General features: G+C 39.1%; 2 protein-coding genes across 2 annotated transcripts; both read left to right on the plus strand.

Annotated features, from left to right (window-relative positions):
* Nucleotides 1–5230: 5230 nt before the first annotated feature.
* LOC145140518 (uncharacterized) lies at nucleotides 5231–14033 on the plus strand. Its single transcript, XM_079073982.1, has 4 exons — nucleotides 5231–5401; nucleotides 12336–12609; nucleotides 12704–13491; nucleotides 13734–14033. The coding sequence occupies exons 1-4, from the start codon at nucleotides 5231–5233 to the stop codon at nucleotides 14031–14033; spliced, it is 1533 nt and encodes a 510-aa protein (XP_078930108.1).
* An 87-nt stretch (nucleotides 14034–14120) lies between these two features.
* On the plus strand, nucleotides 14121–14931 carry LOC145140519 (uncharacterized). The gene is made up of 2 exons (XM_079073983.1): nucleotides 14121–14666; nucleotides 14788–14931. Exons 1-2 carry the CDS (start codon nucleotides 14121–14123, stop codon nucleotides 14929–14931), a joined length of 690 nt encoding a protein of 229 aa, XP_078930109.1.
* Nucleotides 14932–15522: the final 591 nt, after the last annotated feature.

Here is a 15522-nt window from a genome sequence, read left to right on the forward strand (position 1 = left end):
TAAGATCTTCTTGCAAATCCTCAAAAATGTAAGTGTTTCTTTCACCTTAAATTGTTGATAGATCTTCTTAACTAGCATCACCCTTCGATTTCATCCATTAACTTCATCTTTTGGGTTTAATCTTCAAGAACACCAAGAACACACACTAGTTTTTTGGTCCAAAATCAACTCCATTAGCCTCTAAATCGTAAGTATTACTTTCCTATACTTAATATCTAGTTGAAACTCTTGTTTAAGGCCTTGAAATCATCATTTATCCAAGAACAATAAGTGTTTTCGGTCTAGTGCATCTCCTTAGACCGAAAACCCTCATTAAGGGGTTCTTATAGCCTTAAACCTTCCTAAGACTAAGCATGAACCCTAGAAACCGATCTCATTGAGCATAACCCTTGAAAAAAACATCATTTTTACAAGATTTGATGAGTTTTCGGTTGAATCTCCTTAGACCGAGAACTCCATGACCAAAAACTCTTTGGACCGAAAACCTCTTTGGACCGAAAACCCTTTGGGCCGAAAACCTCAAGAAACATGCTACTTGGACCGAAAACTCCTTTAAGTGGCTATACAACCCTTTTATGCAATCCTAAGTGATTGTAACACTTCCATTTAAGGATTTCTTAGTCTTTAAAGTGTTATTCTTTACCTGATTAGTTATTTAAACACTAATTGTATTCATATATCTTCCTTTATATGCTAAATAGGATCCGTGTGTGCTCAAGTCTTCACTTGACACTTAGCATCCTTTTTCCGATCTTACATTCGCATCACTCACTTCAGGTGAGTTCATACCCCTACACTTTTTCCGAGTTTTTCATGTTTTCAAGGTGGGGAATACAAGTAAAATTACAAGGAAACTTCTACTCAAGTATATTATTTTGTTTAAAATAATTTTATGTTCAGTGTGCTTTTAACACAGAAAATCGTTTTACCAAACGATTAAGAAATCAACTCGTAGAAACAGTTTTCAAAACTAAAGCAGGGAACTTGTAAATCTTGTCATAAAATGTGATATTTTATAAAGGATTTATACAAAAACCTAAACAGGATTTCGGTATTATTACTTGTAAATTTGTTATTTTAAGTTGGAGACACGTCTTTGGTAACACTCCACCGGATTCGAGAGTGTAGGACTAACCCTTCTAACCAGAATCTCTTGTAGGGAGAGCGTGACTATTGTGTATAGATCTATACGGGACTAACTATCCCGCACCTAAACTGCTAGCTACAGTTAGGCAGCCATGCCTGGGGTGACAAAGTCATAAAAAGATACTGGCCCCCGTTACGTGCCACATCCAGTTTAATGTATGGTTATAAAACTCGCAACCTAGATAACAGAGATTTACTTTTGTAATAATGAAACAAGTGTACTAACCTCAAAGTAATAACCGATTTGATTACTAGAGGGCATTAGTAATACCCTTAAGATTTAGTTGACTACTTATTTATTAGTTTTATTTAAGTAATAAGACTAATACATCTCACTGAGAGTAAACAGGGTTTTTCAAGGAAACTACATCTAACGATACAAGTATGGTAGACACTTGTACACCTCATTCCAGATCAGATAACCAACTATCAACTTTTATGGAAAATATAGGATTTTCTAGGATCACTCAACCTTTCATAAACAGTCGGTTTAACATATAACTAATGGATAATCAGACATCTTTCATAAGAAAATATAGGATTTTCTTGGGAAATACTTTTCAAAGGATCAAAGAAACATTTCTTTCACCAGAACTAAACGCTTATGAACTCACCAGCTTTATGCTGATATTTTAAAACTGCTTGTATTCTCCGGGCATCAATAGACAGGTACTCTTGCCAACTTTTGGAGAAGATGGAACATTCTAAAGTCACGTCTTTAACTTTTTCTATATATACCGATATGTATAAATCATGTTTTCAAACAATGTAAATATTCTTATTATAATGTAATGGTTGTGTTCACTTCGCTTACTATGATACAACTGTTGTGATACTACGCATGACGTCCTCCGCCCCATGACGTTTCCGCCATCGGTTTCGGGGTGTGACACCATGAGGATTACAGATGGCCGCCCTGCTAAGTCGGATGCTCTAGCGGTGAAGAGCCGTGTATTTTAGTTGACTGTCGAGGAGGGTCGGGCAGCGCCAGACGTTGTGGCTGGTACGTATTCTATTTTCCTGCTCTATATTGATTTGCATTGCTTATGTATGTATTCTGCTTATGTATAGGGACCTTTTTGGTCAATGGTATGTCAGATCACGTTCTATTCGATTCGGGTGCTACCCTGTCGTTTGTATCTCTTGCGCTTAGCAAGAAGTTTCTGGATGCGTCGGGGACTTTGGATTCCCCGCTTGACGTTGAGATTGCAGATGACCGCACCGTGAGTGCTGCGAGGGTGTATCGGGATTATGTCCTGGATGTGCTTGGGGAGAGGTTCCATGTTGATCTAGTCCCGATACCGTTACGAGGGCTAAAGGTGATTGTCGGGATGGACTGGTTAGGGGCCAACGGGGCCATGATAGATTGCGAGCGCCAGTTGGTGAGGGTTCGAACCCCAAGTGGGGGAGAACTGGTTATTCATGGAGAGAGGGTCTCGCACGGGCCAACCCTCTGTTCAGCTGCGAGGGCTAGGAGATTTCTGCAGCAGGGTTGTACAGGATTTATGGCATATATCTAAGATACGAGGGTTAAGACCCCGAGCGATTTGGACAGTATACCGGTTGTACAGGAGTTTCGGGATGTCTTTCCCGAGGAGTTACCTAGAGTGCCTCCGGAGAGGCAAGTGGAGTTTCGCATTGATTTGGTGCTGGGTGCCGCTCCGATAGCCAAGGCACTGTACCGGATAGCTCCGCCCGAGATGCAGGAGCTATCTACGCAGCTTCAGGAGTTGCTAGACCGAGGGTTTATCCGTCCGAGCCGTTCCCTATGGGGAGCTCCGATCCTGTTCGTGAAAAAGAAGGACGGGTCACACAGGATGTGTATCAGTTATCGAGAGCTGAACAAACTAACGGTGAAAAACCGTTATCCGCTACCGAGGATCGATGATTTGTTCGATCAGTTGCAGGGTGCGTCTTGGTTTTCCAAGATTGATCTTCATCAGGGTACCATCAGATGAGGATTCAGGATGAGGATATACTAAAGACAACTTTCAGGACCCGGTACGGGCACTATGAGTTTGTGGTGATGCCATTTGGGCTCTCCAATGCCCCGGCAACGTTTATGGATCTTATGAATAGAGTGTGTAGAGTGATGATGGATCGGTCGGTGATCATTTTCATTGATGATATCCTGGTCCATTCTAAGACCAAGGAGCAGCATGAGCAGCATCTGAGGGAAGTATTGGAGACACTGAGAACAGAAAGGCTTTATGCCAAGTTCTCAAAGTGTGATTTCTGGATACGAGAGGTGCAGTTTTTGGGGCACATCATCAACCAAGAGGGTATTTCGGTTGATCCAGCCAAGGTTGAGGCAGTGATGCGGTGGGAAGTACCGAGGAACGCATCCGAGATTCGTAGCTTCTTGGGTCTAGCTGGATATTATCGGAGATTTATTCAGGATTTCTCCAAGATCGATGTGCCTTTGACCCATTTGACCAAGAAGAATGTGACATTTCGATGGGGCCCGGGTCAGCACTTGGCTTTTGAGACCTTGAGACAGAAGTTATGTGAGGCCCCGATTTTAGTACTACCTGAGGGACTGGATGTTGGATTTGGCGTCTAAGCCCATAACTATAATGGGTATGTACTTGACCCGATTGTAGCATGGTCCCTTTTTGGGTTGCCTTCACTAGTGCAATTTGATAGAAAGGATTTTTGAGAATAAGGTTATGAATATATTACAAGTATAATCTATTAATATTATGTAATTAGTACTGATCAAGAATTAATTTGGAATTAATTTTGTGATCAAAAGAGACTAATTAAATATATCGGGATTGATTATGTAAATCAATGATTCTTGTGATGTGGGATAATGATCCATTACTATATGGTTGGGCTAAACCAATAAGATAATCCATGGATAGTCCATGGAGGTTAACCCATGGAGCATAAGAATGTGAAAAGTCAATGAGCATTAGGGTTTACAAAGTGTAACCCTAGTGTTTGCCACATTATAAATAGTGACCCCATAAGCCAAACTCGACTACACCCTTTTTGGAGTCAAGCATCATATTCTCCTAAAACCTCCTCGTGCATTTTGGTGTTTGTGAACCAATAGAGGCATCACACTTGAGGTGCTCAAGCTTTCAAAGGTCAAGAACTCTACTATACTCAAGAGGTAAGCATCTAAACTATGTTTTATATTATATAGTTTCAATTGTATGCTAGTTAGGTAGAATGCTTTGGAAAAAGAAAATGCATGTATAATTAGAGAAAACATAGATCCAAAGCATTTAGGGTTGCATGTGCACCATAGGAGTGTTATAGTGCTCAAAACCCAACACTGGATGACTTGGTAGTCTATTGTGATGCATCGATCTCAGGGTTAGGCGCGGTACTGATGCATAGGGGGCATGTGATTGCCTATGCCTCGAGGCAGTTGAAGCCTCATGAGGCGAATTACCCCACTCATGACCTGGAATTGGGGGAAGTGGTGTTTGCCCTCAAGATTTGGAGGCACTTCTTGTATGGAGTATGGTACACTATTTATACTGATCATAAGAGTTTGAAGTATTTTATTGATCAGTAGAATGTCAACATGTGACAGAGGAGGTGGTTGGATGTGCTAAAAGATTAGTACTGTGAGATCTTATACCATCCGGGGAAGGCCAGCGTGGTGGCCGATGCTTTGAGACGCAAGACGTCGGGTTCTCTGATTGGGAATGTTTGTCTGAGGATGACGGTGGTCTCTCCACTGCCAGACATGATCAAGAAGGATCAAGTGGAGGGTTTGAAGAAAGAGAACTGGAAGATAGAGCGTATTTGGGGGCAATTTACCTTGTTTGTCCGGGATAGACGAGGCCTTTTGACACAGTGTGGCCGGGTCGGGGTACCGGTCACCGGGGGAATGAGACAAAGGATATTAGATAAGGCGCACAAGTCCAAGTTCTCTATACATCTGGGAGCTACAAAAATGTATAGAGATCTGAGACTAAGTTATTGGTGGCCCTGCATGAAGCGGGAGATCGCTTGGTTCGTGGAGTGGTGCTTGACCTGCCGGAAGGTCAAGGCCGAGCATCAGCGGCCTCATGGAAAGGTTCAGCCACTACCCATTCCCATGTGGAAGTGGGAAGAGATCACTATGGACTTCATCGCGAACTTACCGAGGACAGCGAGGGGTGTGGATGTCATATGGGTTATTGTGGATAGGTTGACGAAGAGTGACCACTTCATTCCGATCTCCAAGAGCATCTCCGCCGAGAAATTGGCGGATATTTATGTGCAAAAGGTGGTGGATAGACATGGGGTGCCAGTATCAGTAGTCTCTGACAGAGATGCTCGATTTACATCTAGATTCTCGAAGAAGTTCCATGAGGAATTGGGCACTCAGTTACATTTCAGCATGGTGTACCACCCCCAGTCAGATGGCCAAAGCGAGAGGACGATCCAGACACTCGACGATATGCTTCGGGCATGCGTGTTGGATTTTGGAGGTAGTTGGGATACATACCTCCCATTGGCAGAGTTTTCATACAACAATAGTTACCATGCCAGTATCGACCGGCCTCCGTTTGAGATGTTGTATGGTAGAAGATGTAGGACCCTAGTTTGTTGGGGTGAGGTTGGACACCAAGTCATGGGGAGTACTGAAGTGGTGCTCAAGACTACCGGGTTGATTCAGCAGGTGCGCGACCGGCTGTGAGTCGCACAGTGCCGTCAAAAAAGCTATGCTGACCAACGGCGATCGAACCTTGAGTTCCAGGTGGGGTATTTTGTGTTACTAAAGGTGTCGCCATAGAAGGGAGTCATCAGGTTTCGGAAGAGGGGCAAGTTAGGCCCCCGTATATGGGCCCGTTCAGGATTTCGGCCCGAGTGGCCAAGGTGGCTTTCCGCTTGGATCTGCCGACGAGCTTAGCCAGATACACAACACCTTCCATGTGTCTCAGCTCCAGAAGTGTGTCACAGACGAGGGCGTGGTCGTTTCTCTGGGCGACATTCAGGTGGATGAGAGCCTGAACTACATTGAGAGGCATGTTGCAATTTTGTATAGGAAGACCAAGGTTCTTCAGAACAAGGAAGTGAAGCTAGTAAAGGTGCAATGGCAGCACCGAAGGGGCTACGAATGCACATGGGAACCAGAGGATGAGATGCGAGATCACTATGCAGACTTATTCGTGTCAACAGACTTCGAGGACGAAGTCTAGTTCAAGTGAGGGAGATTTGTAACACCTTTTCCAGGTATCATTTAAATTATCTATGTTTTTAGGGTTTTGAGCTTGGACTCGTCGTGTAGAGGTCATTTATGAGGACAGGGGATTTAGATCCTACTCGACGATTCGGAAGGCCTCGACTCGACAAGTAGGTGTTGTAAAGGAAAACCCTAATTTTTAGGGTTGGCACCCTATATAAAGGACTTAATCCACCCCTTGTGGCCTCCCTTACCACTACACTACCCAGAGAAGAAACCCTAAGCCGTTCCTTGCTGTTTCCTTGTGATTGAGAGGCTGAGAGAGGATTTTTGGTGCGTTTTCTTGAAGGAGTTTGAAGGTTGAGAAGCTTGAAGCGGGAAGGAGATTGTAGATCCAGCATCTACAACATTTGGACACCCATTTGAAGGTAACAAGCTGTTACCTTGATCATTCTAGCATTAGATCCCCTTTTTCTTGGGTGTTAGGCCATTTTTAGTATATTTGTGAAGCATTTCGGGTGTTGGGTAAGATCTGGAGTTGCAACTTCAGATCTGGACTCCTCTAAGTCCTTAGAGTTATAAAGTTGTTGAATTTATCAATCTTGGTCCTTCTCTTTGGCTAAAACCCCTCCCTTAGCTTGGTTTTGGCATTTAAGAGCTTGCATGCACGGAAAGTTTGCAACTTTACGTGGAAACCATGCCTTAGGAGGCTTGATCTACAATCTAGAGCTTTGGGGTAGCTTAAAAACGTCTGAACACAAAAAGGACTGAAGGAACTCATCAAGTCCCTTAGCCAAGTTGACGAGTCGAGTAGGGTTTACCTGTTTTCGAGATTCCGAGTGATTTCTGTGAAGGATTGGGGTTTTCGGTCTGAATGGGTTTTCGGTCTTCTGGACATTGAGGAACTCGACGAGTTACACAGGTAACTCGGCGAGTTGAAGAGTTGCTCGGGTAACTCGACGAATTGTTGGATGCACTCAACGAGTTGAGGTCAACATGGATTGTTGACCTTGACTTTGACCAGGGTTGACATTGAGGATATTTATGGTAATTCGGGATTATGACAAGTTAATCACATAATGATCATAGGCAGTTGAGTTGGAGTAGCGCGTAGGATTTATCTTATCTTAGCTTGTCAGTTCAGCATTCACGAGAGGTGAGTCTCCTCACCATACCAATGGGTCTAAGGCACCAAGGCCGGCCCATTATTTGTTATGTGATATGCTAGTTGGTTATGGGATATGTGGTATGCTAGTTATTTGTGACACTTGCATGAAAGACCTCGGGGGGTTCCCGAGGCACCTATGTGTAAGACCTTGGAGGGTTTCCAAGGCATCCTTAGTAAAGACCTCGAGGGTTCCCGAGGCATTTGGGATAAGACCTCGGGGGGTTCCCGGGGCACCCAGAGTAATACCCTGGAGGGTTTCCACGTCATCCTTGGGCTAAGAACTCGGGGGGTTCCCGAGGCACCCGGAGTAAGACCCTGGAGGGTTTTCAGGGCATCCCTATATGTTGTATGCATGGCTTATGTGGTTTATGTAGCTTTTATAGCTAATATGATTAAGTGATTATGTGGATTGTGTAGGGTATGCTCTGGGGAACTCACTAATCATTAGCTTACAGTTTGTGGATTTGTTTCAGGTACATCTGAGCCTAAGGGTAAGGGCAAGGCTTGATGGCGCGACATGCACTCTTTCTCAGGTGTTTTTATACTCTGATCATTGGCATAATATTGTTATTGTTATGAATTTTGAAAATGAATGTATTGAGATTTTATGGCTTATGGAAAATGTTTTAGCTATTTAAAAATGAAAAAAAAATCTTTAGAAAGTTGGGTCGTTACAATTATGTATAACTAGGGATTGCACCCTCACGCATGATGCAACAGGAACCTTGGATAAGATTAAGGGTTATTGTCACTATAGCCCAACAAACTTATCGGTTTTGGTTTAAATGGTCATTGGATAAGATTAAGGGTTGAGCAAAGAGAAAGAGAGCAGGAACAGATGATTTAGGGTCAGATCGGAAACTGTTAGGTTAAAGAAGAGAAATAAGAAGACGACTAGTAGTGATCTTAAGACAATTGAAAACCTAGTTTGAGTTTGTGTATAACTAGGGATTGAACCCTCACGCATGATGCAACAGGAACCTTGGATAAGATTAAGGGTCATTGTCACTGTAGCCCAATGAACTTATCATTTTTGGTTTAAATGGTCCATGGATAAGATTAAGGGTTGAGCAAAGATAAAGAGAGTGGGGCCAGATGATTGAGGGTCGGATTGGAAACCGTGAGGTTGAATAAGACGAATAAGAAGACGACTAGTATTGTTCTTGCGAAAAATGGAAACCTATTTTGAGTTTGTGTATAACTAGGGATTGCACCTTCACGCATGATGTAATAGGTACCTTATTTAAGATTAAGGGTTATTGTCACTGTAGCCCAACGAACTTATCGGTTTTGGTTTAATTGGTCCTTCGTGATATTTTTTGCCTTATAAGGAAAGGAATTCATGTTTTAAGGTTTTAAAATGTGATTATGAAAAACATGAAGGGGTCACCTATTGAGCCCCTTCCTACTCAGCAGGTACCATTTGACAAGTCATTAAAATAAGGTCACCTCACTTGCCACCTGTCTGAATATTTGAAAGGTCGCCTTGTAACATCCTAACTTTCAACCTAAATTTTTCTTTTAAAAATAAATGTATTTATTCAAATTACAACTTCAAAGATATAGATAAAAATATTTTATTCAAAAACATTTATCAGAGTATTATCAAAAGTTATTATGCGCAAAAATATTGAATGGATGCAATGCCATCGAGTCGTGCCCCTCCTTTAATATAAGGAAACCTAAAAACATTTGAATCATAAACCGTAAGCACAAAATTTAGTAACTTCCCCAAAATACCACATAACCATACATAAAAACGGGTCCCGCTCTCATGTCGGGCCCCACCCATCATATAAATGGACCTCGCCCAGCATACACAACAGGTCCAGCCCAGAATACACAACGGGCCTAACCCAACATACAAAATAAGCCCAACTCAACATACAAAACGGTCCTATCCCAACATATAAAACGTGTCCAGCCAGCATACCAATGCAAAAGTCAGAAAGATAGCTAGCGACCTACCTAGTATAGTGAGAAGACTCACCTCAATCTGAAAACAATATAACCCATGCACTCGAATTGGTGATTCTAAGTCTCCTCACACTAAACATATACATAACAAAAACCTTTATTAGGGTTTTGGTATGCAACGGCTACGCTCAGCGTAGCCTAAATTACGCTCAGTGTAGCTCATTAAAACCCCGATCAACATTTCATCCTATAATTAGCATATGGTACCTTCCTACACTCAATGTAATAGATAACTTCGCAACTCAACTTTAAACCGCCATAACTTTTTCGTTTCAAATCCGATTTCGGTGGTCTTTATATCCACGCGAAGGTATTTACGAGGACCACAATTCTACCTAGTCACTTATTACTAAAAACAAACCGAACTAAAATCATAATTCATGCAAGAGGTCCAAACTTTCAGTGGTCTTTGTGTTAAACAAGTAGAAGGTTTAAATCACTTATCCAACATCATCTACATCGAATGGGGTCTAAACTCCATTCTATTTAAGCCTAAGGCCTTCACATGATTGAATTAGGCCCAGAATCCCAAAATAAAATACATCCTGAAACTCAATGTTACACACGAACGACTTATTTGACATAAAGACCTAAATAATGTTTCCTTTTGAAGTTGAGAACATATGCACTATCGCTTTCGTGTTGGGTTTGTGACTCAAACTTAATCTCCAAAACCCATCTCGTGAGTTGGTTCTTCACTGGTTCTTGAATTCTCATTTATTGGTTCGAATTTGAGTTACTGAAGTCAAATTTGAATCAGTAATCTTAAAGAAATCGACATGCTGAACTGAAAATCGATAAAAATCGAAGCTTCAAGACAAAGAAGATCTACAAATTGATTTTACATGGATATTATAGATCTAAGAACTCAATTTTGACTTTTTGCATGTCAATTTGAATCATCAATCTAAAAAAAGTGACATGTTTGAGTAAATCGATCTAAAACAAGATAAATCGAACCTTGTTCTTAAAAGAAGTGGAAAAATCGCATCATGAAACTAGTTAATGAAATAAAAGAAAAAAGTGAGAAGGATCAATAAATTTAAGGAAACCAAAATCAAATTTGATTCTTGAAGCTTTGAGAAACCGGTGCTTGACTTCTCATATATTGGTTTGAAGATTGGGGTAAAACGACGCTCTTGGGCCGTCAGAACCTTTGGCCCGACCATCTTCAAGTTCGAGTTCTAATAGGAGGGTGTAAAAGTTTTTTATTGTTCTTGAAAGCTCCAAGTTAACCCATGAAGTTCGAGTGCTTGACTTCTCCATGTTCTAATCAGAATACTACATGTTTTTGAGATCTGGGGAGGAACACATGTCAGACCTTCAAGAAATCGAACCTTCAAATCGTTAACCCCAAAACTCGATTTTGGCTGTCATTGAGTGTGTGTTATTGAGGGTTAAAAGTTTTTTAATTGTTCTTGAAAGCTCTAGGTTAACCCATGAAGAAATGGCTTTTACTAAAGCATTGACATATGTGTTGAGTAGGAAGGCACTTCAGACAACAGGTGGCCTCCATAATCTCACACAGACATGACTTGGCAATGTAAACCGATTAAAACAAGTCGATGTCCCAAATAAACACGTTAAAATGGACTTCACGCTTCTATAATGCATATATATATATATATATATATATATATATATATATATATATATATATATATATATATATATATGTATATATATATATATATATATATATATATATATATATATATATATATATATATATATATATATATATATCATGAATGACCATTTAAACTAAAACCAATAAGTTCGTTGGGCTACAATGACAATAACCCTAAGATTAAATGGAAAAAATAGCATTGTACTTTTGTTAATTTGTTAACTATAGCATCACACTTTCATTTCTTATTACTTTGAAAACTCTATCCAACTATAGAAATGTGATTCCTTTATTGGTTAAATTCAAGAATTAGTGATATACATTCATTAATTTGTTTATTATAAAATTCTAAAAAATAAATAAATAAATAAACAACCTGAACGTTTGTTATTTACAAAAAGTACATCAAGTAAAAGGAAAAGGAAATTCACAACCAGGGGCGCGGGCCTAGCTAGGTGCCCGGTGTGGCACCGGCAACACCTAGCTTTCGTGCACGTAGTAGAAAATTTTTCTGTTTTTTTAAATTTTTACCTGTTGTACCACTACGTAAAAAAATCGTGCAACAACTAAAAACATTTTGTGCAACTACGTAAAAAAATGTGTCACTTTATCGGGAATTATCAAACGAAAAAAATAATAATGAGCCCAATGTTATAATCAATTATTGTCTAATTGCCCAATCGCTCAAAGCCCTAAATAAAAAATTAGTTGGATAAATTAGCTAGCCCAATTCTAATTCTATGTAAAAAAAACCCAATCCTAATTAATTGTATTTGTATTATCGGTACAACAAAGGAAAAAAAAACATGACTACAGACTCGGCTCCTGTTCTCAGTTCGCACGTTCGTGAGTCGTGAGTCCTGACTTCCTTCGATCGGTCAGCAGACAACAACCGGCTGACCTAGTGAGTAGTGACCTTCGTTCAATCGTTCGTGACTTACACTTCACGTTCGACAAAATCGACTTCCTTCGATTTCTACTATCTTGGTTAACAAAATCGACTTCAAAGCCCTAGAATGAAGCAAGAAAGTTTTACCAATTCATTTAAGTATTTGAAATTGATATGTTTTTTTTTAAGTTATTGATTGGCTTGGGTGAAATTGATTTGTTTTATTAAAGTTATATTGTTTTCTTAGGTTGTATTGCTAATGTTTTTTTATTGAATTTGTTGTTTGATTAGGTGAAATTGCTATGTTTTATTGAATTTATTGTTTGATTAGGTGAAATTTCTATGTTTTATTGAAGTTATTGTTTTATTAGGTATAACTGTTATGCTTTTATAGGTTAAATTAAGTGGTTTTTGTACCAAAAGACAAAGACCTAATCCTAATGAAAGTGGTGAAGAATGTGGTGAAGAATGTTCCCAAATACCAATCACTAATCAATCAATCCCTTCCATTTCTAATTCTAATGCAACTCCACAAACACCAATCACCAATCAATCATTCCCTTTCGTTTCTAATGCAACTCCACAAACACCACGCTCTAATCAACCTAATGATAATGTTGACTTGAAATATCTTCCAAACGACCCGATGGATAGGCCAAAGATTACAAGTTACAAATCAAATATAAGAGATGATGTAAGAAGAGCGTATTTGCTTCAGGGACCTTGTCAAATAAGGGCACATAAGTTTCCAAAAAAAAATAGGTGATAGATTTAGAAGATTCGTTCCTTCATGGTTTGATGATTTTGATTGGTTAGAATATAGTGTGAAAAAGAATAGAGCATATTGTTTATATTGTTATGTGTGTGGAGACCTCATGAATCAAAGAGGATGGAGAGATGCATTTGTATCCCAAGGTTTTGATACTTGGAATGAAAAAGATGCATTTCAGACTCATGTGGGTAGTGTTGATCGTATTCACAACATAGCAAAAGAAAGGTGTGAATTTTTAATGAGGGAAAAACAAGCTATTAATGTAGTCTTGAGGAGGCAAACCGAAGCGGAGGACCATAAATATAAAGCTGGATTATGTGTTCCTATTATTGTTGTTAGACTTTTATTGAAAATCGGTTTACCATTTCGTGGTCATGACGAGTCGGTTAACTCGGAAAATAGAGGGCTTTACATTGAAGTGTTAAAAGCCATTCGAGAGACTAGTGATGATATTTTCAACAATACTTTAGAAAATGCTCCTAAAAACAATCAACTAATTTCCCCTAAAATTCAAAAAGAACTTGTGCAATGTTTTGCACAAGAGGTACTTTTAAGTATTCGTGAAGAGATTGATCAAGATGTATTTGCTTTACTGGTTGATGAATCTAGTGATGTTTCAAAAAAGGAACAAATGGCTATTGTTTTGCGTTATGTCGATAGTCTTGGCTTTGGGAAAGAAAGATTCATTGGACTAGTGCACGTGAAGGATACATCTTCTTTGACATTCAAAAACGACATAAATGAAGTACTTACAAGTAATAAGTTGAGTTTTAGTCAGGTAATTTATTCTTTACTTTTTTTGTTATTTCAATTTAATTTAATTCGGTTTTTATGTTTTATTATATATATATATATATATATATATATATATATATATATTGGTTTAAATTTTAATAGATAAGAGGACAAGGTTACGATGGGGCTAGCAATATGTGAGGGGAATTCAATGGTTTGAAAGCCTTGATATTACAAGAGAATGACACAGCTTTTTATGTACATTGCTTTGCACACCAACTTCAGTTAGTGGTTGTGGCTTTAGCAAAGAAGCATGATGGTGTTAGTGACTTTTTTGAGCAAATTTCGTTGGTGGTTAATGTTGTTTGTGCCTCGTGTAAAAGAAAAGACTTACTAAGAGAACAAGAAAGAGAAAGGGTGCAAAAAGGCTTGTGTAGTGGTGAACTTGAAACCGGAAAAGGGTTAAATCAAGAGACTACACTTGTTCGAGTAGGAGAAACAAGACGGGGTTCACATTTTAACACACTCACAAGTTTGATAAAGTTGTTTATGGATGTTCTTGTAGTTTTAGATTTTGTGAAATAGGAGGGAGGGTCATTGGCAAACCGTCAACAAGCGTCCGTAATCTTAGCATATTTTAAATCATATGAGTTCGTGTTTTACTTACATATGATGTATGACATTTTACGCCTCACGGGTACATTGTCAAAGCAACTTCAAAGAAAAGATCTAGACATTTTAGAAGCGGCTTCGATGGTTAGAGGGACAATGGAGGCATTACAATCTTTTAGAAACACATGGTTTTCTAGCATTTTGCCAAAAGTATCATCTTTTTGTCAAACACACAAAATTGATACTTTAGATATGGAAGAGTTGTATATTGGTGCGAGAAACTGTAAGACTACAAAGACTAATAGGTTTCATTTTGAGGTTGAAATCTTCAACACGGTGGTAGATATGCAACTTACAGAATATCAGGATCGATTTAGTAAAACAAGCACCCAATTACTAGAATACATGGGTGCTTTGAGCCCATGTGATTCATTTGCACAATTTGACAAATCAAAGTTGTTGAAGTTGGGTAGGTTATACAAGTATGACTTTGATGATTCGGATATGATAGACCTTGTAGGACAACTTGAGATATTTTATCACTCTTGCATCAAAGATGAGCGATTCACAAGTTTTAAAGAAATTTCCGACCTTTCTCGTTTGATGGTTAGCACGGGGGAAGCATCGGTCTTATCCTTTGGTTTATAAGCTTTTAAAGTTGGCTTTGATATTACCCGTAGAGACCTCAAGTGTAGAAATATGTTTTTCAAAGATGAAACTCTTGAAGACTGACTTACGTAACAAAATTGGCGATGACTTTTTGAACGACACCTTGCTTTGTAATGTCGAGACCGAAGCACTTGTAAAAGTTGAGAATGAAAAAGTAATTGAGCGGTTTCAAAAGATGTCTGCAAGAAGAGGACAAATTTAATTTGTAATAGATCGTTGTTATATTATATTTAACTAGAAAACAAAATTGTATTAGACGTTTTAATTTGTAATAGATCGCACCCAAGAAACATAAGTATACCTTGAACGAGTGTTACAAAACTCATATCCATTAGTGTCCGTAACTTCAAGCTCTTCATCTACATTTTGACCCCCTCCCTTTGTGTGATCTTAAAGTATCTCATGTTAATGGTGTATAGATAGTGCCTTATGGATTATGACTAATAGGTTATGCCTTGACACTTATGGTTTATTGTTTATGGAATACTGCTTAAGGTTAATGACATATGTCATATGGCTTATGACATAAGACATGGAGCTTATGGCTTATGGCTTATTGCTTATGGCTTATGGCTTATGGCTTATGGCTTAGGCCTTATAGTTGTAGGGTATAGTTGGTAATAGCTTATAGCTTATGGGCATATGGTGAATGCATTTGGGCTTACGACTTATAGGCATATGGAACATGCATTAGGGCTTACGTCTTATGCATTAGGTCTTAGGTCTTTGGGCTTATGTATTAGGGTTGAAACAATGTTGATTATGGTTTAGTGCTTATAACTTATGAATTTTG

Source organism: Lactuca virosa, chromosome 9 (assembly GCF_052849685.1).
Source record: "Lactuca virosa cultivar CGN04683 chromosome 9, Lactuca_virosa_CGN04683_v6, whole genome shotgun sequence".
In the NCBI taxonomy this organism is placed as follows: domain Eukaryota; kingdom Viridiplantae; phylum Streptophyta; class Magnoliopsida; order Asterales; family Asteraceae; genus Lactuca; species Lactuca virosa.